This window comes from Malaclemys terrapin, chromosome 4 (assembly GCF_027887155.1).
Source record: "Malaclemys terrapin pileata isolate rMalTer1 chromosome 4, rMalTer1.hap1, whole genome shotgun sequence".
NCBI lineage: Eukaryota > Metazoa > Chordata > Testudines > Emydidae > Malaclemys > Malaclemys terrapin.
In genome coordinates this window covers 68,527,110-68,550,369 of record NC_071508.1, presented here as the reverse complement: position 1 = coordinate 68,550,369, position 23,260 = coordinate 68,527,110, and the positions used below count along the sequence as shown (strand labels likewise).

Sequence of the window (23,260 nt, the reverse complement as noted above, 5' to 3'; positions counted from 1 at the left end):
TTACGTCCCCCTAACATAGGGGCAATTGGAATGGGGGGGGGGTAAGATATGTCTTTAACAATGCGGGGAATGGACAATTGCAGTTGATTATATATAGAATATGATCACATCGCCTCTGATTTCTCTAGCATCAAAGTGCTTGGCAGGCACCTCTATTGTAGTTTTGGCTTATTGTAGCCACGTGAGCGCACAGTGCGCGGTGTACGAGTGAGGGTCATTCCACGGAACAGGGATCAAGGCAGATCTCGGCAAAAAAAACCCTTTTTGGATACTCGCCCCTGCTCACTTGTACCGTTCTTCCAGCAATGCCTCTGCCTTTCTCGATCTCAGCTTCTCCTTTGGGGGCGGGGGGGCTGATCCAATAGGCTCTGAGAGGGGGATCCGACGAGCACAGGAGTCTCCAGGCTGTCTCTGCTAACTGCAGGCAAACGAACCTAAGTGGAGCGGGGGCGTCAGGCAGAATGACGCTGACCCGAGATGCCATGGGAGGTGGGGCTTGAGCCGCCCAGCCCCCAAGGAAGGGGCTGGGTGACTTGGGCAGCATCCCTGAGCGAGGCACATGGGCTGTTCCTGGGTAGCAATACTGGCCGCTGGTGGAGCTGCTGCTCTCTCTCCCAAGCCTGCCAAAACAAGCTCTTCAAGTTTGGGGTTCTGCTCAAAAGAAACTGAAAGCGGGATTCCCTTGCCTGCCTCTCCGGGCTCTGCACGGGGCACGCAGCGGGGCCAGCACAGATGGATTTAATTCTAGTCCTTTGGGCTTGCGTAGCCTCTGCGAGAGCAGGTAAGAGTGGGTGACCCACTCGCCGGAGGAGGCTAGGGGCAGAGCTGCAAAGTGTATCTTTGCAAAGGAGCAGCTCGCGTCTGGGTGGATGATTGTTAGTAAAGGGCTGGGTTGTCTCCCCGTGCAAAGGCGATCGGCACCTGCAGCTTGGCCAGTGGGTGCGGTGGGGAGATGAACAGTGCAGCGAAGGCATAGGAGAGCGGGTCGCATTATTGAACAGCATCGCAAATAATCAGTATTATCACGGTCATCCTCCAGCTGTGAGCTAGCTAATGCTCTGGGCTGTACGTGTGTGACTAGCGATGTTCGGGAGTGGATGGGTTTTCATGCAATCGTATCGGGAAAATCAGCCACATGGATGCAATTATCTGGGAAGGGAAAGTGGCACACTCTTCGGTGCTACGTACCTTGCTGTACCAAGGCCACCAGCAACACCCGAGCCCTCGGCGCAGCTCCTCAGTGCCCTGGGAAGGGTTGGGTTGCATGCTACAGCGACTGCTTAGAGAACTCGGAAACTTTCCTTTGCTTTGGAAATAGCTCGTTTCGGGTCATGCCAGTCCAGCTCCTACTCCACCCAATTCGGTTGGAAAGCAGGCTTATTTCCACACCGGCTGCATGTTTAAGGTGGCAGCAGGCTGGACTATTATCATTAGTTGTTGCTGCTGCTGCTGGAAACGGGCCTCCGAGGCCGTGCCTGAAATAAACATGTGGACGCAGCGATATCTGTGTTCAGATTTCCCTCACTTAAAACCGTTCCCATGTGTTTGAGATTAGTGAGATCCGCTCGGACAGGGCATGCACCTGCTGAGGATTTCCCCCTGCTATAGGCTGCTGAAAGCAGCCGACTCCTTTCTCCCAAGGAAAAATAATTTTGCTTAGATTTCACTTTGGGGTTAGGCTGAGTTTTTGTTTTTTTTGTTTTGTTTTTTTTGTGGGGTCCGCCACTGGGGGATTTCAGACTCGCTTATTATTGGCTTTACACCTGGGTGGTTCCCCTGGCTTTACAGTGGAAATAGGACTTCGGCGAATATTAAGGTTGGGATAGGAACGGCTGGCAGTCTTGAAATCAGAGGTGAAATTGGCATATTAAAACTGCCCTTGTAAAACCCACGGTCAATCGCATAAAAATATCAAGCTACCAGGTCTTTGTGCAGTTGCAACTGGCGAGTAGATCAACCCCCCCTTATTTGTGTGGGCTTCTCACCCAGGAAAAAATCCTCACTTATTGACTTTTTAATATTCTCTATGGGGATCGTTCTTATTTCGCCCGTCTCCTCCAGGTTAGCCCTTGCTTCCTCTGTTCGCTGTAGCACTATTTAAGAACCGTTCTCTCAGGAAAGGCTTATGTGAGGCAAGATTTAATAATGAAAAGTTTCAGGAGTCTGCCTCTCTCGCTCCCTGCTGTTTGTTCGCGGAGGGGAAGGATTTGAAGTAGGGGCAGGTGAAGGCTTAGGAAAGCACACTTTTGAAAAGGAAAAATATCAGGTCTCTCAGGGGTTCTCTTTGACTCAGGCAGACCACAACTGCAGGCAGAGTTTTGTGGTGTAGTCTCTCCTTTAATAATGTTGGGAGCATCCTTTACAATGTTGGCATTAAACAGTAATTTGCCAGAGTAGAGGCAGACCCATACAACAGACTGACTAAAAAGCTTCCTTATTTTTGAACAGTCTTTCTTTTGTATGAATATAAAAATACATTTTTTATTCCGACAAATGCAGGCTGTTTTTGAGAAGGACTTTACAGAAAGTCTCCTGCTCATTTTGAAAGCAGGCATAACAGATCACACATGAGCTTATATGTTGATATCTTTCATCTGCAAGAGTTGCTATATTGACTGCAATGGGGGCCATTTTAATTAAAATGTGTGTTTTAGTAGGAACAATGCTTCTTTGTAATATAGCCTCCATGGGCATTTAGGAATGGTTAAAGACCTGGCAAATCCATAGGAACAGTCAGGCTGAGAGTTCCAAATCCCTAATTTAAAGAATGAATAGAAATAATATAACAGAAGCATGACTTTCTTGTGGAGTCTTTGTTCCCTTTACTCTTGTGTAATTTACTATTCTAAGTAGGTACTGATTTAGAGTATGTTAGGGGGATGTTTTCTTGAAGATGTGCAAATGATATTTTCAAGGAAACTACTTAGTAAAATTACTATATATTTTCAAAGGAAATCAATGTGTAAAATGGCAACTAACATCAGAAAGTATTACAGTATCACCCCATTATCTAAGATCACTAGAATTTGAAAGGTGTGACATAACAATGTCTAGGGAGAAAATATCTCTTGTTTTCACAGCTAATATAACACCAGTATTGTATGTTGACACTCCAAAAGGTAGTCAAGACTAATCTGAGATTAATTTATTTGGCATTGTGAAGCCATTTGGAAAGTTCTATGTGCAACAATTGCTATCCTGCTGTTAACAGTCAAAGGTAAAATACATGTTAGAGTTCACTTCCTGCTACCACTCAACTAGCAAATATTTGTATGAGACTGACTAGATTGTATCAAGTCCATTTCTACTTAAAGTTCCCTCCCCAGTGCAACCTAGATGTGTACATATGTAAAGTATAAAGGAACGTATAATTTCTTTGTTTTGTGTTTGTACAGTGCCTAGCATAATGAGGTCCTGGTCCATGATTAAGGCTCCTAGGGGGTTCTAAAAGTAATAATTTATATCACATAATTTATGCTTTCTGTGTACCAATCCATTTAATTACAGAGAGTTTCCCATGCTTCCTGAACTCAAGTTTCCAAAGTGGTGATAAAGGAGCAAGTAGACAATGCAATTTGTCAGAGATGTTAGATTGATTTAATTTCTTTCAGGGATTTCTTGGTGACATCATTCATATTATTGAGTTATAGGCTCAATCCTGTAACATACTATATATACTACCTTCAACTCTTCATTAATAAGGGCTGAGTTTTTTTCTGTCCTAACTCAGACAAAACTCTCACTAAGCGACTTAAGGATTTGGCCTACTGACTTCAGTAGGAGTTGAGGGCAGTGAGTACCATGTGGGATCCTATCCATAGTTTGCACAACTTTAAAAGAAACAATATAAAGGCTAATAGTTCTCATTTAAAGGAGGAAATGGAATTTTCCAATTTTTTTGTTCTACTTAAAGGACAAAACATAAAATGTTGGATGCTAATAGAGATACGTGTGATTTTCTTTGTATGAGTCTTTTACTTAAGATCTCTGAAAAAGAGAGTAGGAGACTCCAGGGGGACCAGAGACCTGCTTATAAAATAGAAGCTATTTGTTGTTTAATTATTAAATAACCAGGGTTTTGAGTGTCTGTGTGCAGTCTCAAGAGCCAGCTTAAGAAAATGACTAGGTATTTAAAACAATGTATGGGCTTGCTAAAGAACTGCTATGCTATTGTAATAGTTTCCTCTTTGGAAAGCTTGTGATAGTTGCTGGAGGGAGGCACAGTATAGCTCGTGGGCCAGACTCTTAGCTTGTGTGAATTGAAGTTAATGGAGCCACATTGATTTATACCAGCTCAAGCCTGCTGCTGTTTGGAATCAGTAGTTTAAAAAAAAATAGTGAGGCTATTATGCTTAATGTGGTCATCTATTTTTGCTGTGTTAGGGCCCAGTTCTGCTCCCATTGAAGTAAAACTTCCATTGACTTTAATGGGTTCAAAATTGGAGCTTATTTGGCATGGTTTAGTGGTCCATTGTTACAGTTTAAGACATTTTTGGACTGATCCAGCATCCAACGATAGCGCTATAACATCTCTCATTGACTTGAATCGGCATTGGATTGGGCCCTTAGTATTTAGAACCACATATTCCAATCTCCGCTGGGGCAGCTCAGCCCTTCATTCTTCCTAAGTAGATCATCTTAGTATCATAGAGTTTATATGGGGTTTTCTTTTGGATGAGACCTTAAAGAAACAAAGTCTGATCTGTTTTGTGTGGACAGTAAAGCTCCCCAGATGCTTTTTTGCTTTGACGTCCTTAGTCAAAATTTGTCCTCCCCTGACTGTTGGTTTTTTTTTTTTCTGCTGACCTCTACCTAGAGATGGATGCATTTCAGCTGTATGCTGTGAGGCAGTGTAGGATGCTTTGAGATGAAATGCCCTATGTAATATAAGCTTTAGCATTACCATTTATTATCCTTATCTCTCTCCATTTTGGCCAAAGAGAGGTAGTTTAAAAACAAAACAAACAAAACCCCCCAACAGTTTCTAGTAATGGGTTTAGCCAGACAGAGGTAAACTTGTTCAGGATGATTTGCAGTTAGAAGAGTTGGTTCAGTGTTAGGAGTGTTAGCTATCACAGGATGTGGTAGTGCCAGTCTGAAAAGAGATGTCAAAGTCTCTCTGAAATTCAAATATTGTAGTTTCTGAGCATCTGGCCTGGATTAAGCCAAAGAGAACCTTAAAGTCCAGTGTTATTACAGAATTTCTAGGAAGTTTGTATCTCCCGGATTATATTGTAAAATTAGTTTATTCCAGTTGTCTTAATTTTCTACAGAACTGTTTAGTCTTCTGTTAATATGAAAGCATTAGGGCAGCACATACTAAATAAACTTAATTTGGCAAGTCAGAAGTGTTTTTATGAAGTCCTATCTTCCTGTTAATGGGCTCAATCCTGCAAGGTGCACAGTACTCTTAATTGCCACTGTTTGAGTGAGGTTAAGAGAGACCACTTTCATGTTTCATTTTCAAGAGCTTTTATTACTCTCCATGCATTTTATGAAATGCTGTCTTCTACATTTAGCACAAGATATCATCCCAAGGTATTTAATATTTGAGTAAAGGAAAAGGAGAAAAAAGTGTTTTGTGGCATAATTGATTTATAAGTAGAATTTCTGATTTATTCTTGTTCATTATATACCCTGATAGTTTTTCAGAGAGTCTTTTAAAATCTCAAACCAGGATACTTGCTGCCTAACCGCTCAAAGTCCTGAAAGAGAAAAAGAATTAATTGAAACATAAAACTGGAGATCACTTAGTGGAAAGCCATCTGACTATACACTACAGGTGAATTCTTGGCCCCCTTGAAGTCAATGACATTGACTTCAGTGGAGTTAGGATTTTATTCTAGGAGCCTACTCCTTCTCCTAGAATGAAGTTAGTAGCAATGCTTGTTAGGAGCAGGATTGGATTCTACAATAGGTTCTTCCTGTATATGCCAGGCACAGATCTCCTATTACCTCAGCTACCATGCTGATGAATGGACCCTTGTCCGAACAAACCATGCTGGTTTCTTGCTATATCTCTTGTTCCTTACTGGATAAAGGTTGCATATTTAACCACCTAAAGTGTTCTGTGAACAAGCAGCTGTCCTGAGCGTCTGAGCCTAAATTAGTGCAGCAGTTTTGTTACCACTTGGGCATGAATACCCACTGTCACATGATTTCCATACCATCACTACAGATATCACCCATTTCCATCAGGATGCTAAAGAATACCCTATTATCAGCAATTCATGGGGGGCATGTTGTCCAGTTTGGAATATATACTACATATAACTTATAGTGAATGGTGGAAGTAAGTAACCTAATCTATTAATATTAAAGAGTAGCTGCAGCTCGACATGGAATGCTAGCATGCTTCAGTTGATCATGAAAGGAGTATTCAGACTTCAGTAAGTTCTTGGTAATAATATAGCTCAGTGAATCTGAGCATTGCTGGTCTGAGTGATTACTCATTTCCTCTGCCTGCTGTTTTCTTTCTGTCTTCATTTTGTTGCTTTTTATTATAATTGGATAAGTTGTGTTTAATTGTGATAGTTCTTCTGCCATGCCATAATAATGTGTTAAATGTAGTGTTTCTATTGTGTTCTAAAATCTGTGAAGATAAAAGGTACTAGCTTAATGGTGGTCAATGGAGAAGAACATCTTTTCTTTACATCTGGGGAGGTTACTGTCTCTTAAGTGATTACTGTCCATAGTATCTGCACATCCCTATACTGTACTAGAAGTTCTTTGACTTTGTTGTAATGCTTTGATTTACAATGAAAATTGATTGAACTTTCATTTTTTTTAAAACAGTTGTCGGATTTGGAATGGATCCCAATTTACAAATTGATATTATCTCAGAACTGGATCTTGTGAATACAACTATTGGAGTTACGCAAGTGTCAGGACTACATGCTAGCAAAGCATTTTTATTCCAAGGTAAATCAAACATCTTCATTTAACTAAGACAGCCTCTGTCTCCATGATTACTAAGAGACTGGATGTAAAACATATTCCCTGTACACAGCGCTTGCAGTTTACTATGGGTTCTGTTCTTCCTAAGATACTGTTATTCTACTGAAATATGTTAATGGTGTTTTTACAGGGATGAAATCAGGTCATTTAGGCCAAAATTTCAATGAAAACATTTTTTGTGTGTGTTTAAACATTGCTCTGTTTAATTTCCAGTTGAATACTCCCACTGAGTTCCCGTGTATGGGCCCAGTTGCATGCATAGATAAGAGGACAGTATTGGAGCCCTTTGTAGTGTATTGATGCACACTGATAGTAATACACCAGTCTCGGTCAACTTCAATGGAATTGCATGCATAAGAAAGGCAAGCAATATTTATCTTCACTCTCTGAGCAGAGTGACCAGCACAAAGTAAATGAATTCATGGTAAAAATAAGACTCTGATTTTTAAAGTAATTTAAGTTTCAGTATTGTAAGGTGGAACTGGTAAGTGATTTAAAAGTGGGATTTTTAACTGACCAGTGGATGAAGTCCTGGCCTCCATGAAGTCAATGTTGCATTTTGCCATTGATGTTAGTGGGGCTAGGATTTCAGCCATTGTCACTTAAAGCCCTAAACAGCAGAAGAAATGAGTTGCTACAATATGATTACATGAGCAAGTAATAATATGAACAGAGATATTTCAGTATAACTTTTCTGTAACTTGCTTAATACTTACATGAAACACTGTCTTCAATGGCTCTGTTTTTTTTTCCTTTGGTAACAATGTAGAGGGACAAAGGGCCTGATTCTGATCTCACTTACACTGGTTTTATTCCATGAACTTCAGTAGTTATGCATGATTTACGTTCGTGTACATGATACAAGAATCAGACCTATAACTTAGCTTATTCTTTACCCAGCTGGTAAATATGTACAATATGAAGAGAGAGAACAGGTGTTCTAGCAGAGAGATTATTGAAGATCATATTTAAGAAATTATGCAAGGTTCACCTTCCTTTCAGGACTCAGAGTCAAATGGTTTCTGCTAATTCCTAGATGCTGGAATTATTATCAGCAACATCTAGAATATAGACATCAAATTAAACATCTGAAATGTTTTGCTTTGGATACTTTTCCTAAAAAGTCAATTTTTTCATTTTGTGCTGGAGCACTCCGTAAGTAGTTGAGGCGAACAGTGTTAAAAGTGCAGTCATTCCTCAGCAGATTGCAATGTCCTAATTGGCTTAAACTATTTTAAAATTTCTCATGGTGTTTTTTTTGGAGTTAATTGAGAACACATTGACAAACTGTCACCATAGATTTTCACAGTCTAATAGTGCCTAATGACAAAACTAATGCGTGTGCAACCCAGGGCTTGTTGCAACAGTTGATATTAAAAGTAAATTTTAAGGGATAATGATTGTGATCTTATATTTCTTTAGCTCAATTTATCCTGGAAGAGCCCCAAAACACTTTATGAACTTTGCAAACTAACATAAAAACTAAACATGCTGTGAAGTTCATCCACCACTGAAATGCAGCCACCTCTGGAGTAAAATGTTCCTAGAAACTCTGAATAAAAGTTCAGAACAGTAAGTGAAGAATAAAATTCAGGGTCTTAAATTTATTATATAAAGTTCTTTATAACTGAGATTCTCCCCAAGAACAAAATTCTGCCCTTAGGTGCCTGTAGATAACCCTCAGTGCTTGAGCAATTGCCTCTTGCATACCACCCCTCCCTGCTCCCGCTCAGCAGGGTGGCTAGGGTAGAATTGCTCTAGGTATATAGTTTCAGATAGGATTGTGTCTGGGACAAGACTCTTGACCCAAGGGTCCTTGGTTGTGTTACTTGTTCCTGGAGAAGGTCAGCTGGAAAGGGTCTCCTTCAGCCTTTAGGCTAGGATGCAAATTCTAGATTATTCCTACCTAGTTTTTTGGGGTTTTCCCCTCATTATTTATTATTTTGTTGAAAGCCAACAGTGTGGTTGGGGCTTTATAAGATGCAGAAGTCAAATAAATGTTTCCTTTCATTGAGTAAAGTAGCTGACCGTAGGTCAGTGGTTTTCAACCTTTTTTAATTTGTGGACCCCTAAACATTTTTGAATGGAGGTGTGGACCCCTTTGGAAATCTTAGACATACTCTGTGGATCCAAAGGGGTCCACAGACCACAGGTTGAAAATCACCACCTTAGCACTATGATTTGACCTTGTGCCACACTGTTTGGTTCAGGATAACTCTGCTTGCGTCTGGTTGTTTTGTTTAATGTACATGTTTTTGTATTGGTTTTACTATATGGCACTTGTATATTTATTATTAGCTGGGTTTCCACTGTATTAAATAAATAATAATACTTTTCCCAGTTGAAACTTCAGGGAGAATTTGGGAAGGCAGAACATAAATTACCAGAGTTGGAAATTGGCGACACTAGACTGGAGCACTGAAAGATTGAAGTCTTGATCTTTGTGCTTATTTTATTTAACTTTTTCAATAGTTTTTCAGCATTACGGATTTACATTACAGTGCTTCTAAAATGAATGCCTTATAATAATGACTGGAAAATAGCATCCAGATTTTTTAGAATTGCAATATTCTGTTGGAGCATGTCACTAATCCACTGCAATTTGTTTCTCCTCATCTGTATCCTCCAAAAGGTGATCCTGTCTTTCAGCTGAGCTTTGCTTTGATCATTTATTGGTGCACTTCACTCTTTAATGCCTGCTTTTCTTTGTTTCGCCTCCTTGCTGCACACTGCTCCAATACCTGGCATCTTTCTCTAAGCCTTCAAAGTGGGGGAGCACCTGCTCTCTACCTGACACTAATGCTTCTGTCTGCATAACTGGAAAAGGGTCTGACACAGATTCACTGGATGATTGGATCATTGTATTAAGACAACAACTGAGGACTCGCCACTATTTGTATATATTTTATCTGTGTGCCCAGGGAGGAATTCTGAGAGATCTCTGGACTGCAGTTTAAATTACGACTTTATTTTTTTTTTCTGGATTTCAAAGTCCCATTATACAGTCGCTTCTGAAATTCAGCCGCATTTAAATCCCAAAATGGAAAATGTAGGGGAAGGATTGAGAAATTGTTACTTTAAATATAGGTTTGGCCTGTGTCATGTGATGAGACTACAACATGGTGTTGTTATACGTAGTACTAATAGGTGGCAGCAGAGCACCAGTTCTAAACTTTCTTGGGCCAAATTCTGCCTTTATTTACACCAGCATAAATTCAGAATAAGTCCACTGACTTCACTGGCATATTAGTTACATTGATGTCAAACCAGAGTAATTTTAAGAAGTCAGTGGAGTATTCTGACTTTACACCCGTGCACCTGAGAGTAGGATATAGCTCTGGAATTTGGATTTCAATTTAATACAGACAGAGAGACATATTCAGTCCTGGAGTGTGAGCAGCTGATAGGCAGCATCCTCTACAGTGAGGCACTGAAGTGGGAGTCAGAAGACATGGGTTCTACCATCTATTCCCATAACCTCATTTTATGTCAGTTGGCAAGTTAATTAGGCTGTGGTCCAGCTAAGCATGTGAGTAGTCCCTTGGAATGCTGGCTGCAGTGCAACAATATGGCTTTTTTCTGTGTGTGGGAGTGCTAGGTCTCCCTCATTCCTTCCCCCCCCACAACACTCACAGTGAGGGAACCATAACTTGGCCCTTTTTATTATATCCAGTGTTAGCACCACTTTTATTTAAGATTGCCTGATGCTTCCCATTATAAGATCCTGTTTTCAGTGGCTTATAACTTTGCTAAACTTGAGCTGTTCAGGCTGAAATGTACTGTGTTGGGTGTCTGCCTCAGGCTGAAGTTCTGCAAAAGTGACAGCCAAAACAGTTAAGCTGCTTCTGAGAAGAAGGCTAGGGAAAAATACATTGTTTGAAATGTTTAAAAAAGAAAACCTGTTTAAAAAATGTCTTTGGAAAACTCTAGTGCTCCCATGTTTTGGAGCAGGACCTTGACATTGCCAGGGAAGTGGCCTATATGTCAGGGATGTGCTGTTTGCCATCCTTGTAAAAATGCACCCAGATTTGTCCAAGTTTCAAGCCTTTGAAAAATCAGTTTGCACGGGCTCAGTAGAGATTTAGATGTAGCAGCTAAAATCTCTGAAGATTCCATCCTCACTGAGCATGTTTGGGGCTCATGTGCTGACCAGACTGTGTATGTGCAAGCCCCACAAATTTAATGAGCATCCTCCATCCCCTAAGTGTGACCTGACTCTCATTTGCTATCCTCACAGAGGGACTGAGTAGGCACCAGTCCAAGGCTACAAGAGTGAAGGTGGATTTTCCCTATAACACCTGTTCTGGGATGAGGCCAGGCACTAGGACTGAGAGCCGGGATGCTGTCTCTCCTGTGTTCTGAATGATTCCTTGCTGGTGCCCTGGCAGGGTGGAGGAGGAGATGACTGCCTGACTCAAATACAGAGGAGACAAGAGCTGGACCTGGGGGCTGGCAGTGGAAGGCTGAGGAGTAGATGGGTACAAAAAGCCTGGGTGGGGGACTGTGACTGGAGGCTAGCAGGGGCGGAGTGGGAAATGGGGGCTGGAAGCTGAGTGTAGAAACTAGGACTGACTGGTCATGAAGACTGAGGACAAGAAACTGGGATGGGGGAGGTCTGGGAATGACTGGGCAAGGATACTGTAACTGGGATCAGAATCCTGAGGCTTGGAGACTGAATGAGTCAGTGAGGAACATGAGACTGTAATGAGGAAGAGACTGAAATGGGACAGGGAGAGGTTGGAGGGGATGGGGCAGAAGGAGTCAAGTTCGGGGTAATGGGCAGAAGAGTCTGTGCCCACTACAGTATGTTTCCCTCCAGAGCCAGGAATGGAACGAAAGATCCTTGAATCTCAGGCAGTACCTTTGATGTCAGCAGATATCTGTGAGACTCATTGGCAAAGTGTCCCATCCTCCTCCTCTGCTGGTCCCCATAGAGAATGACATACTGCTACTAGTTACTCCATTAGCTCAAGTGTCAGAGGTCTGTGTTGTAGCTCTGAAGCAGGGCCGGCTCTGGCTTTTTGGCCGCCCCAAGCAAAAAAACCAAAACGGGGCAGCCAGAATGGCGAAGCAAAAAAAAAAAAAAAAAAAGCACGGGTGCAGGGGGACTGGCTGGGGGTGGGGTGGGGGAGGGAGCGGGCAGAAGAGAGAGAAGTGGGCGGCCAGGGCTACAGCAGGGGCGCTGCCACACGGCCCCTCCCGCTGCGCCGCCTCCTGCCATGAGGGCTCCGCTCCGGTTGGTGGGGAGGGAAGGAAGAGGACTGCCCTGCAGGGCGCTCTGGTTCTCCATGCTGCCGCCCCCTACAGGGTGGCCGGAGCGGAACAAAAACAACAAAAAAGCAGCCGTGCCACCCTAGGATTGGGCGGAACGCCACCTCGAACAATCTGCCGCCCCAAGCACCAGCTTGCTTAGCTGGTGCCTGGAGCTGGCCCTGCTCTGAAGGGTCCAGCTGTGCCAATGATCCATGTGGGTGTCATTACGAGGCCACATCATGGAATTCCTATTTTTTCAGTTTGCTTTTTTAAAAACCTAGGATATTCAGTTTAAAAAACAATATTGAAAGAACATGATTAAGTTTGCAAAGTCAAGCACTTAAAAGTTAGGAAATGTCAGAATTCAAGTTGCTTGTGTAATATTTGTTCAGCCCCTTTGTGCATATGCATTATGTTGCAGTCTTTAATTACATTATCCCATAATTGTTGTTTGCCCTATTCCATGGATGAATCTGGGTAGTGAAGAAGGCCGTTTGTGGGACTCCTGCCCCATTTGCTGCAGAAATTGAAAGGTATGTGCATGGATGAGGCAGGAAAAGAAAGGATATTTTCATGTTTAAGACAGTTGGATGTCATCCTGGAATCTATCCTCGACTCTGCGACAGTTTTCCTCTGTGATACTGGGCAAGTCCCTCAAGCCAAACTTTTCACATGTGGTCACTAATTGTGTGTTCCTCATTGTCTGGGTGCCCAGCATGATACTCTAAAGTCTGGTTTACAGAAGTGCTGAATAGTCACAGCTGCAACTGAAGTCAATGAGAGCTGTGCTTTGAACATAGCATTATATAGCATATATTGATAAGTATTCTGAAAAATCAGGTCCTGGACATCTCACATTGGGCACCCAAAATTAGTAGATACGCCTAACCTTAATCTTTCTCTGCCTCAGTTCCCCATCTAGAAAATGGGGATAATACCACCCCTCACCTCACAGGGGTGTTATGAAAATCAATTCATTAATATTTATGAAGCACTGTAGTGATGAGCATCATAGCAAAGTCCATGGGAAAAGTAATAATTCTGTCTTCAGAGCAGGGTTTGAATAGTGTGCTGTATATAAGACATGGGTGAGAAAACAAAATATTGAATACTTGCTCATTAAGTTAGTACCATCCATTTTGTGCTCTGAATGAGGCAGGGGTCCTGTGGAGAAATTTGATCATGCAATTAAAGTCTGTATCATAATGCATATGTAGAAGGGGGCTGAATTAAGGTTGCATGGACAATGTTAATTCTTCTTCTCATCCCAAAGCATCATTATAGACACGAGGAGCCAAACAGCGACATCATTTATTCCTGTTCATGGTTCATTTCTCCATTAAGCTCAGCCTGGTCATGCCCCTGCATATGATGTCCCACAATATAGTTGATGGTCAGTCTCTAGGTCTGAATGACCTTGGTTGCATTGCATTCTTTTCTTTGGCATCTTATCATTTATCTTCTGCAGTGTCTCCATCACTGTAATCTCTTTGGTTGCAGCCAATCCGGTACTCTTTCACATCCTACTCTCCGTCTCTATTTCATTTGTCTTAAAATCATTCCACTTTACCCATGCCATCTACTAAAGAACTCTCCTCTCTACTGCCTCTAGCCTTCTGATGTCAGTTTCATTTAATGGAGCTGCTTCCAGACCATAATTCTGTTAGTAAACTGGTTTGATACATTTTCATTTTTATGGATAACAGCTAAACTCTGTGAGTTGGAGTGTTAAAACTTTAATGCTGGCATTTCTTAACTTCTGAGTGCTTGACTTAGCTATCTTAATTTTTCTCTGCAAAACTCTAGCTATCTTCAGGAGAGAGAACTGATCTGGATTCAGCTTACAAAGAGCTAGGAGGGGATAAGTGAGATGAATCATCTTCATATGGAACAATTAAAGATTGCTTGAGACATAATTACTGAATAGCATCCCAAGGCTCTGGAGATAGATAAACTGCTGTTAATCTTTTCAGGACCCAAAAATGATGCCATGCTGAATAACCACACAGACTTTACATATCCCCCCATGGCCTGACAGCCAATGAATGCTCCTGGGAATAGTCAATGTTTGAATTGTGCCAAGTTCTGTGAGAGACGAGCCCAGCCACGCTTATAAGGGTAGCTTATAAGAAGCTCTGTAGTTCAAGAAAGAGCCCCTTTATCTCTCTTGATGATAGATCAATGAGAATACTAACCACACCTCTCTGTCTCCTCAGTTCTGGTAGCTAAATTGTAGCACCAGGGGATCATCATGTCCCATTCTCACTGACCAGTGCAGCTCCACTGGCTGGGGTGGGAAGTATCCGGGGAGCCTATTGAGGTGTGTGTGCACTGTGTAGGGCTGGGCTCCAGGGCAGAGTTCCCCTCCCACTCTGTATTTGGAGGCAGGCTGCAGGATTGGTGGGACAATGGGGATTAAGGTTGTGTAAGGCTCAAGCAGAATGGAGACCACTAAAACCATGGAAGATGTTCCCAGCTCATACTTTGGCTACTTAAGCTGTGTGCTGGGCTAAGGTTTTGTCTCATTGGAATGGATGGCTTTGGGTTCCTGTTGAATTTTATGTGACATTTTGAAAGTGAGGTAATTTACAGTTTTGCCAGGTCTTTAAATAATGCAATTTCTGGCTTTTAGTGACATTTTGTGGTAGTAACCAAGCCAATTTTAGTGTTGTTTGTTTGTTTTGTTTGTTTTTATTTTTAAAGAAATATTTTTATGGCAGCCAAATACTCCTTTTTCTTACTGGTAAAGCTGACTGGCTGGAAGCTAAGGTCTAGGCCTCTTGTAGACTTTCATGTGGAGAATGGGTGGGGAGGGAGCTTGTCAATGATTATGAAATTTCAGTTTCCAAATTAAAAACTCAGCCCAGTAATTTTAGCAACACTAAATTAAAATGATCAGTTTTTATCCTGGAGAAATGTGCAGGAGAGATGAAAATATTGCTGTGCTGCCTCCTCCTATTATCTAAATTATTTTGGGTTTCCCAACATGTCTGTATTGAATAGGAGAGAACTCTGATCATGTATTGCCACTGCCCTTGCCAGTTATTTTTCCATTCCTGTGGGACAATAATTGTGTTGCTTGTCTGTCTGCATTGATACCGATGTACACATGGGGAAGAGGAGACTTTCTACAGCTAGCGCTTCTCTGATATGCTAAAAGCCATGAACTTTTGTGGGAATCTGTTGACAAAGACCTTTATTAAAGATAAGCAGAGTGAAAACAAAGGATGTTTGTTCTCCACTTGATACAGAGTAGGACATAAGAGGTTAACTACTAATATTGCTAATGGGAGTTACAAGGTTCCAAACACTAATATATTAATAGTAGCACGAACACCCATATCTTTAAGGAAAAAGTGTTCAATTTAGATAAAAGTAATAACAATGATTTTCAGGGTTCCTTGGAGCTCCATCAAAATGAAAACAGAATGTGTTGTGCCTTTGTCTTAAAGGGATGCTGTCAAGCTAAATCACATGGCCAAATTCCATTTTTCTTACTCAGGTTGAATAATACTTCATGAATAATCCCATTGGAGTTAATAATCACTGAATAATGTACTACTTAACTGGAGTAAAGGTATCAAGATGTGGCCCATAATAATCATAACAGTATCAGCTAATAATCATATATTCTTTTAATCAAATTCAAAATATTAAAAACCTAAATTACAGTAACTCCTTATTTAACATCCTAGTTATATTCTTGAAAAATGCAACTTTCAGCGAACCCAATTTCCCCATAAGAATTATTGTAAATAGGTGGGGTTAGGTTCCAGGGAAATTCTTTTGCCAGACAAAAGACATTATCTACATATACAGTATAAGTTTTAAATAATTTTAAACAATTTAATACTGTACTCACCGATGTTGATGATGAAGCTTGGTTGAGGCAGGGACATAGCGGGGTCGGGGCACGAGGGCTTGCCCCGCTCCGCCCACCCGGCGCTCCTGCCGGGGAGCAGGATTTGGGGGCAGGGGCTTGCTCACTCCCTATCAGGAGCATTGGGCGGGCAGAATGGGGCAAGCCCCCGCATCTCCACCCTGCTCCCCGTCAGGAGCGCCAAGTGGGGGGAGCCAAACAACATTATAAGGGAACATTGCAGGACTTTAAAGGAATATGTTCTGTAACAGGGCAGCGACCTAATAGTGAAACAACATTAACTGGGAGGACGTTAAGTGAGGAGTTACTTGTACTTCTCTTTGTTTATACTGTTTGCTCTTCACTTGCTGAAGTTCATCCCCATACAGAGGAGTAGGCCTATATGCTACTGAAGTTCTATGTATGCTTAGACGGGTTGTAACTGGGACATTAGAGACTCATCAACCTTGGGCTTGCCCTCTGCATAGGGGTGAATATTGCCCAATGAATAACACTTCTAATGGGCCTGTTTCTTAGTTTTACACCTGTGTATCTCCATTGACGTAACTTGATTGACACCAATGTAAGTCAAAACAGAATTGGACCCATTACTGCTGAGTAAGTAAGGGGTTGTCTACATGGGGAATTATTCCAGAATAGCTATTCCTGATTAACTCCATATTTGGAGGATCTTATTTCAGAATAAGAGAACTGTGAGTGTCTACACATGCAGTTCATCTAGAGTAGTTAATCTGCTTTAAATTCCCACTCTGTTTTATTCCAGGTTAATTTTCATGTGTAGTTGAGCCCTTAGTACTACAAAGCATGAGAGAGGCTTGAAGAGTCAGGCTCTCAGCCTGGGCAATGAGGTGGTTGATTTCACTTTTGTTCTTGTGTACTAGCACCCACAACAAACACCGTTGTATTTGGGCTCAAAATACTGAAGGGGAGTGTTAACAGTCGAAAATTCATTTTAATGGAAATTTTTTTAAATCAAGTTGATGGAAACAGTTCTACTCACCTCCCGTTTTGTTTAATCACTTCCAAAAGAAGAGCGATATAGGAGACAAAAGCTAAGTTGACAGTCTTTCTTTAAAACAATTATGTCGATAAAAATAGTTAAAAACCATTATGCATCTTTAACAGATTATGCTATAATCCAAGCATAATACGGTAACTAGACATGGGTACTTTCTTGCGGGGAGAGGGGAGCCTGCTATCTTGAAGTACCCGCAGGGAATAAAAATTAGATGATACTTTTGAGGCCTCAACATATTGCTTAGTTGCTAAAAATGCAGATTAGTCTTGCTACCAGATGCAATAGATTGTTCACTATGTGAGGGAGGGAAAAGAACTTTATTTTTCATTTCTGACACACCTAATGTTAGGTGATCGTGTCATGTGTTGGCTTATGGCATTATGCAACATTGTGTAACAGGACACAAAGGCAAAGCAATGTGATAAAATGTAGTGTCTCAGAAATTACAAAAACATAGAGTTATTAGGCACCTGCTAGTCAGTTCTGTAATTCCCAGAAGTATATGAGAGAGTTCCACATCACTATGTACTGAAGCAACCAAAACTGTAGTTGAGCATCTGCTTTTTGGCTTTCCGAAAGGTGCTGTTACTTTTTTCCTGCATTTCTTTTATAGTTACAGTTGAATATCCCATTGATCCTTTGAGCTAGAAAAAGATAACCTAGGATCATAGTACTTACAGCCATACTAGTCTATTAAGTCCCTCCCTCCCTGCATTTACAGGAAACTGCTCTTTGAAGCTAGGAATTTTCCTATTGACTTCAATGGGAGCAGGCCCTTGGTCCTAATATAGACAAGTTTTGATGTTCCTACTGTTACATTTATTAAGCTTAGTTCTTGTGCTTTTCAGATCTTGAATTTCTTGAATACCCACACTGAGTGAAATCAAAGGGAGCTCTGGATGTGCAAAGAATGCAGGATTGGATCTCAAATGTCAAATAATCATTGTCCAGTCACGAACAATTGAAACACAGAAATGCCTCTCTCCCGTTTGTTTTATCGTACAAATGTAATAATGTGTACTCCGATATCAAAGCTCTTGGGAGGGCGGGAATAAACAAGCAAGCCAAGATCTGTGGGAAGAGAATTTTTTGTGTGTCATGATTTTTCTTGTTCTGTGGAGATCTACACAGGTGCTCATTATGCTGCTTGGAAAATGAAGAAGCAGAACCTTAAAATGTGACACTTCTAGAATTATTTGATAAATGCCCATGATTTGCAAACCTGATATGCTGTACTTTATCTGGAGTGTTGCTTTCCAAGAGAGTACAGGGCTAGTCCTGGAGGCAGGACTTTGGGAAGGCATTAGTTACAGTTGTCTTCGTGAGAAGTAGTGGGGAGGGGAGGAGGAAGGAAATAGTTAAAGATTACCTTTGTGTAATTAATTATGAAGCCAGTATGAAATTAACATTTTGTTTTGTACTGCCTCATATTTAGAAGTCGTGCTCCTCTGTGTTATCCTTTTGTTCTTTTAGTGGCAGTGCGTTTAATGTTTTTGATGTGTTGTGAGCACTTGCTTTCAGATGGGATATTCTGTCTTTCTAGTTTTATACCGTTCTAATTGTTTTGAGATGTCCTTTTTTTTTTTTTTTTTTTTTTTTAAGAGTAAACATCAGTGCTGGTGTTATTGCTAAAGGCGAGAAATGCAAAAAGGGGGACACGTGGCAGTTCTATTTAAATAAGCCTATTTTCAGAAACAAAGGCTTATAGAGCAAAAGGGAGCTCTTAGTACCCTGAGCACGTTTGCTGTTACGGATGAACCCACAGCTATGGATGCTATCAAACTTGTCATATTTTATTCATGAGTTGCGTTGTGCTTGGATGAAATAAGAAAAGCAATGCTCCAAATCATAATTATGGTGTAAAAAGATAAAACCATTATTATTGTGACATTTTTAAAAATTCTTAAATCTCTCAAATAATTCATATAACAACTTACAGGGAATGACTAAGTGTGTTGGCTGTGTTTGATTCTTTTTGTTTCTTTGCAGAATGTAGTACAAAGATACATCCTGAAAGTATCTATAAATGTGTGTGAGAGTATACCCACTCATCTAATACACACGCTTTTAAATTCTTTCAGGATGTCTCTTTTAACAGTGTTCCACAAAGATACACAGATGATATTGAATACAAAAATAATTGTAAAGAGGCTGACAGCAGAAATTACACATCAATAGAAAAGGGCTTTGACAAATATTATGTTCCAAGCTATTATAATACAGTTACTAAATAAAACAAAGCAATCCAGGATTTCATTTGCTTAAGTAGTAATGTGTTGTGAATTTTCTTATATAAAGAAATCATAGGAGGAGAATTGTTATGAAACATGTTCTGTAGATCATTTGCTACACATTCTTTGCATATTTCTTAGAGTTTTGGATTTTCCTTAAGATGAACTAAAATGCTTTTAAAAAAGTAATTTAAAACTCAAATCATTAAGGCCCTGATCCACCAAAGCACATATTGAACTTCAAACATATGAATCATCCTGTTTGATTTCAGTGGGACTACTTATGTGGTTAAGAGCTTTGTTGGATCAGGGCCTAAGAAAACACCTGTGTAGACTTAACATTTTAAAATAAATACATTTATAAAAAAAAGTAAGGTTTTTGTTTGCCTGGGCCTGAGTTCAGGGATCTTCTTCTGCTGGAAGAGTTGATGAGTTCACTGAGGTTCAGATTTGTGCAAATGCAAGGGTCTGACTGAGCGGATCCAATTACAGGATTGAGCCTTACTACTTGGGGATCACACTGTGTGTTGATGAACACCACCTGTAATCCTCTTGACTTCGGTGGAATTGCATGGGGGCATAAATTAGTAATGAATGCGAGCCATACAGTGCAATGACATGGATTCCTTAAGGAGGTTGGGCCAAATTCAGCCCTGTTGTAATTCCATGGACTGAATTCCTTGATGCAAGGGCTGTCTTTGTGCTAGTCACTGTACAAACATAAAACAGAATGTGGCCTTGGTCCATGACGAGGGTAACTAAGCTCTACAGCAATATAAATGATTTAACTCTTAAGGGTCTGAGCCAAAGCCAGTTGATTTTGATGGCTTTCACTCAAGCCTCAGTCATCAACTGCATCAGGAGAAGAGAGAGCTCTGAACACAGGGAGGTAAGTAATGAACTACTACTTTTCAAAAATACCTTTTATTTGTAATTAACAATAATATAGTGCCTTCTATCTGAGCAGTTCAAAGTGCTGCAATCATGAATGAATTTGCCTCTCAGACCACGTCTGTTATGCATGTTAAGCAGTATTAAATATTGTAATCTCCCTTTTACAGATGGGGAAACTGAATCATAGAAAGATTACAATTTACCCAAGATTCTAAGTAGGTGTGTGGCAGAGGCAGGAGTAGAATGCTGGTATCTTGACTCAAAGATTCAGGAGTTGGCTGTCCTGTCAATATATCAAATTCTGCATTCCATGTGGTCCCACTGACAATTTACAAAGGAGCTTAAGTGAATTAGTCCCCTCAATTGCTATTCAATTTCAGTGGGAACTGGTTGCCCTGGATTCATTTGAAAAGCCCAGGCAGTGTGACTACTTACCTGAGGAAGGCAAGCAGGATTTCTCCTGTGGTGTTCATGTTGAATTTTAGAACCATAAAGCACTACAGAAGCACTAAATATTACCATTAATTTAGGAGATGTCATCCTGTTGGTAACATCCATTGTATAGGGCAGGGGGAGGCAACCTTTCAAAAGTGTAAAAAGCAAGAGGGTCCTGTGGCACCTTTAAGACTAACAGAAGTATTGGGAGCATAAGCTTTCGTGGGTAAGAACCTCACTTCTTGCATCTGAAGAAGTGAGGTTCTTACCCACGATAGCTTATGCTCCCAATATTTCTGTTAGTCTAAGGGCAGGTCTTCACTACAGGGGAGGTTGATTTAAGATACGCAAATTCAGCTACGCGAATAGCGTAGCTGAATTCGACGTATTGCAGCCGACTGTAGGGATGGCGGCAAAATCGACCTCTGCGGCTTCCCGTCGACGGCGCTTACTCCCACCTCCGCTGGTGGAGTAAGAGCGTCGATTCGGGGATCGATTGCGTCCCGACGGGACGCGATAAATCGATCCCTGAGAGGTCGATTTCTACCCGCCGGTTCAGGTGGGTAGTGTAGACCTAGCCTTAAAGGTGCCACAGGACCCTCTGTTGCTTTTTACAGCTTCAGACTAACACGGCTACCCCTCTGATACTTTCAAAAGTGGTGTGCCAAGTCTTCATTTATTCACTTTAATTTAAGGTTTTGTGTGCCGGTAATACATTTTAACGTTTTCTTAGAAGGGGTCTCTCTCTAAGTGTATATTATATAACTAAACTATTGTTGTATGTAAAGTAAACATTTTGAAAACCTTGTTTAAGAAGCTTCATTTAAAATTAAATTAAAATGCTGATCTTACACCGCCAGCCTGCTCAGCCCGCTGGGTGCGGGGTTCAGGGCAGAGGGCTGGGTATTGGGGGGGGGACTCGAGGTCAGGGCGGAAGGCTGGGTGGGTGGGGGTTTCAGGGCAAAGGGCTGGGGTGTGTGTGGAAGTGCAGGGCACAAGGGTGTGTGTATGGGGGGGGGTTCAGGGCAGAAGGCTGGGTTTGGGGGGGGACTCAAGGTCAGGGCAGAGGGCTGGGGTGTGTGGAGGTGCAGGGCACAAGGCTGGGTGTGTGGGGGGGTGCAGGGCAGAAGGCTGGGTGTTAGGGGCAACTCGAGGTCAGGGCAGAGGGATGGGTGTGTGTTGGAGTAGGGGGGTTCAGGGCAGAAGGCTGGGGTGCTCGGCTCGTGGGGGTGCTCCGAGCCCCCTGCCCTGAGCGGCTCATGGCAGGGAGCTGGGAGGGATATGACCTGTTCCACCCTCTTCCCCCAGGCCCGTCCCTACCTCTCTCTGCCTGCTCTACGGAGCAGCGAGCATGCTGCCGCTCGGCTCTGCTCCTCTGGGAGGAGGAGGGGCCGGAATGCACCACGTTGTGCGAAGAAGCAGGGGAGGGGGGAAGCTTGGCTGCCGCAGGACCAAGCTTCTGCCTCCTGCCCCCGTGGGGAGAGTGGTGGGCGGGGGGGGCTGAGTGAGGCGGGGGGCCGGGACACCCCCCCCTACAGCTTTCCCCTGAGGGGGCAGCAGAGCTGGCTCTGGCTTTTTTGCTGCCCCAGGCAAAAAAGCCTCCCGCCCCCCTCCCCCCACCGGAGTGCGGCAGGGGAGGGCGCCGAGCCTGGCCGGGGCCCCGCTCTCCCCGACTGGCCGGAGTGCTGAGAGGAGGGCGGAGAGCCCGGCCGGGGCTCCGCTCTCCCCGGCGGCCAGAGAGCCCGGCTGGGGCTCCGCTCTCCCCGGTGGCCAGAGCGCCATGGGGAGGGCGGCGAGCCCGGTCACGGCCCCGCTCCAGGTGCCGCCCCAAGCACATGCTTGGTGGGCTGGTGCCTGGAGCTGGCCCTGGGGGGCAGGAGGCAGAAGCTTGATCCTGCGGCAGCCAAGCTTCCCCCTCCCCTGTTTCTTCCCACAGGGTGGTGCATTCCGGCACCTCCGCCCCTACTCCTCCTCCTCTCAGTGGGCAGCAGCATGCCACTCAGAATCGGCTCGCGTGCCGTGTTTGGCACGTGTGCCGTAGGTTGCCAACCCCTGGTATAGGGCAATATTTATAGTCTTTCCCCTGTAATATCGACCTGTTCGGCCTAATGGGAATACTTTTTGGTTGCTTAAAATATTCTCTGTTTTTTTGCCTATACCTGCCAGCACATGCTCTTAAAATAAGCTGATATTTTAAAACACAATTCCTTTGTTTCTTACCCATGCGTGGTCAGCCAGCAAATTATGAAGTCATAACGTCAACCGTATCTGAAAATTTTCTTTAAAGGGATGAGGGGAAGTGCCAGGTTGGCCTTGGCAAAAAGTCAGAATAGAAACAGAATTTTCAGTGGCTCATTGTTTACGGGGGGAGGGCTCAGTGGTTTGAGCATTGGCCTGCTAAACCCAGGGTTGTGAGTTCAATCCTTGAGGGGGGCCATTTAGGGATCTGGGGCAAAAATCTGGGGATTGGTCCTGCTTTGAGCAGGGGGTTGGACTAGATGACCTCCTGAAGTCTCTTCCAACCCTGATAGTCTATGATTCTAGTGTGACATTAATGTTTATCATATTCTAAATTAGATCCCAAACGGACAG

At 42.5% G+C, this 23,260-nt stretch overlaps 1 protein-coding gene across 3 annotated transcripts in view; it reads left to right on the top strand.

The window, feature by feature from the left end:
- The first annotated feature begins 566 nt into the window (after positions 1-566).
- Positions 567-23,260, top strand: part of NELL1 (neural EGFL like 1) — a 425,045-nt gene continuing 402,351 nt past the window's right edge. For all 3 annotated transcript variants that reach the window (XM_054027068.1, XM_054027069.1, XM_054027067.1), the window contains exons 1-2: positions 567-781; positions 6,796-6,921. In XM_054027068.1, the coding sequence (XP_053883043.1) occupies positions 733-781; positions 6,796-6,921 (175 nt within the window). In that variant the 5' untranslated portion in view covers positions 567-732. The remainder of the gene's footprint in view (positions 782-6,795; positions 6,922-23,260) is intronic.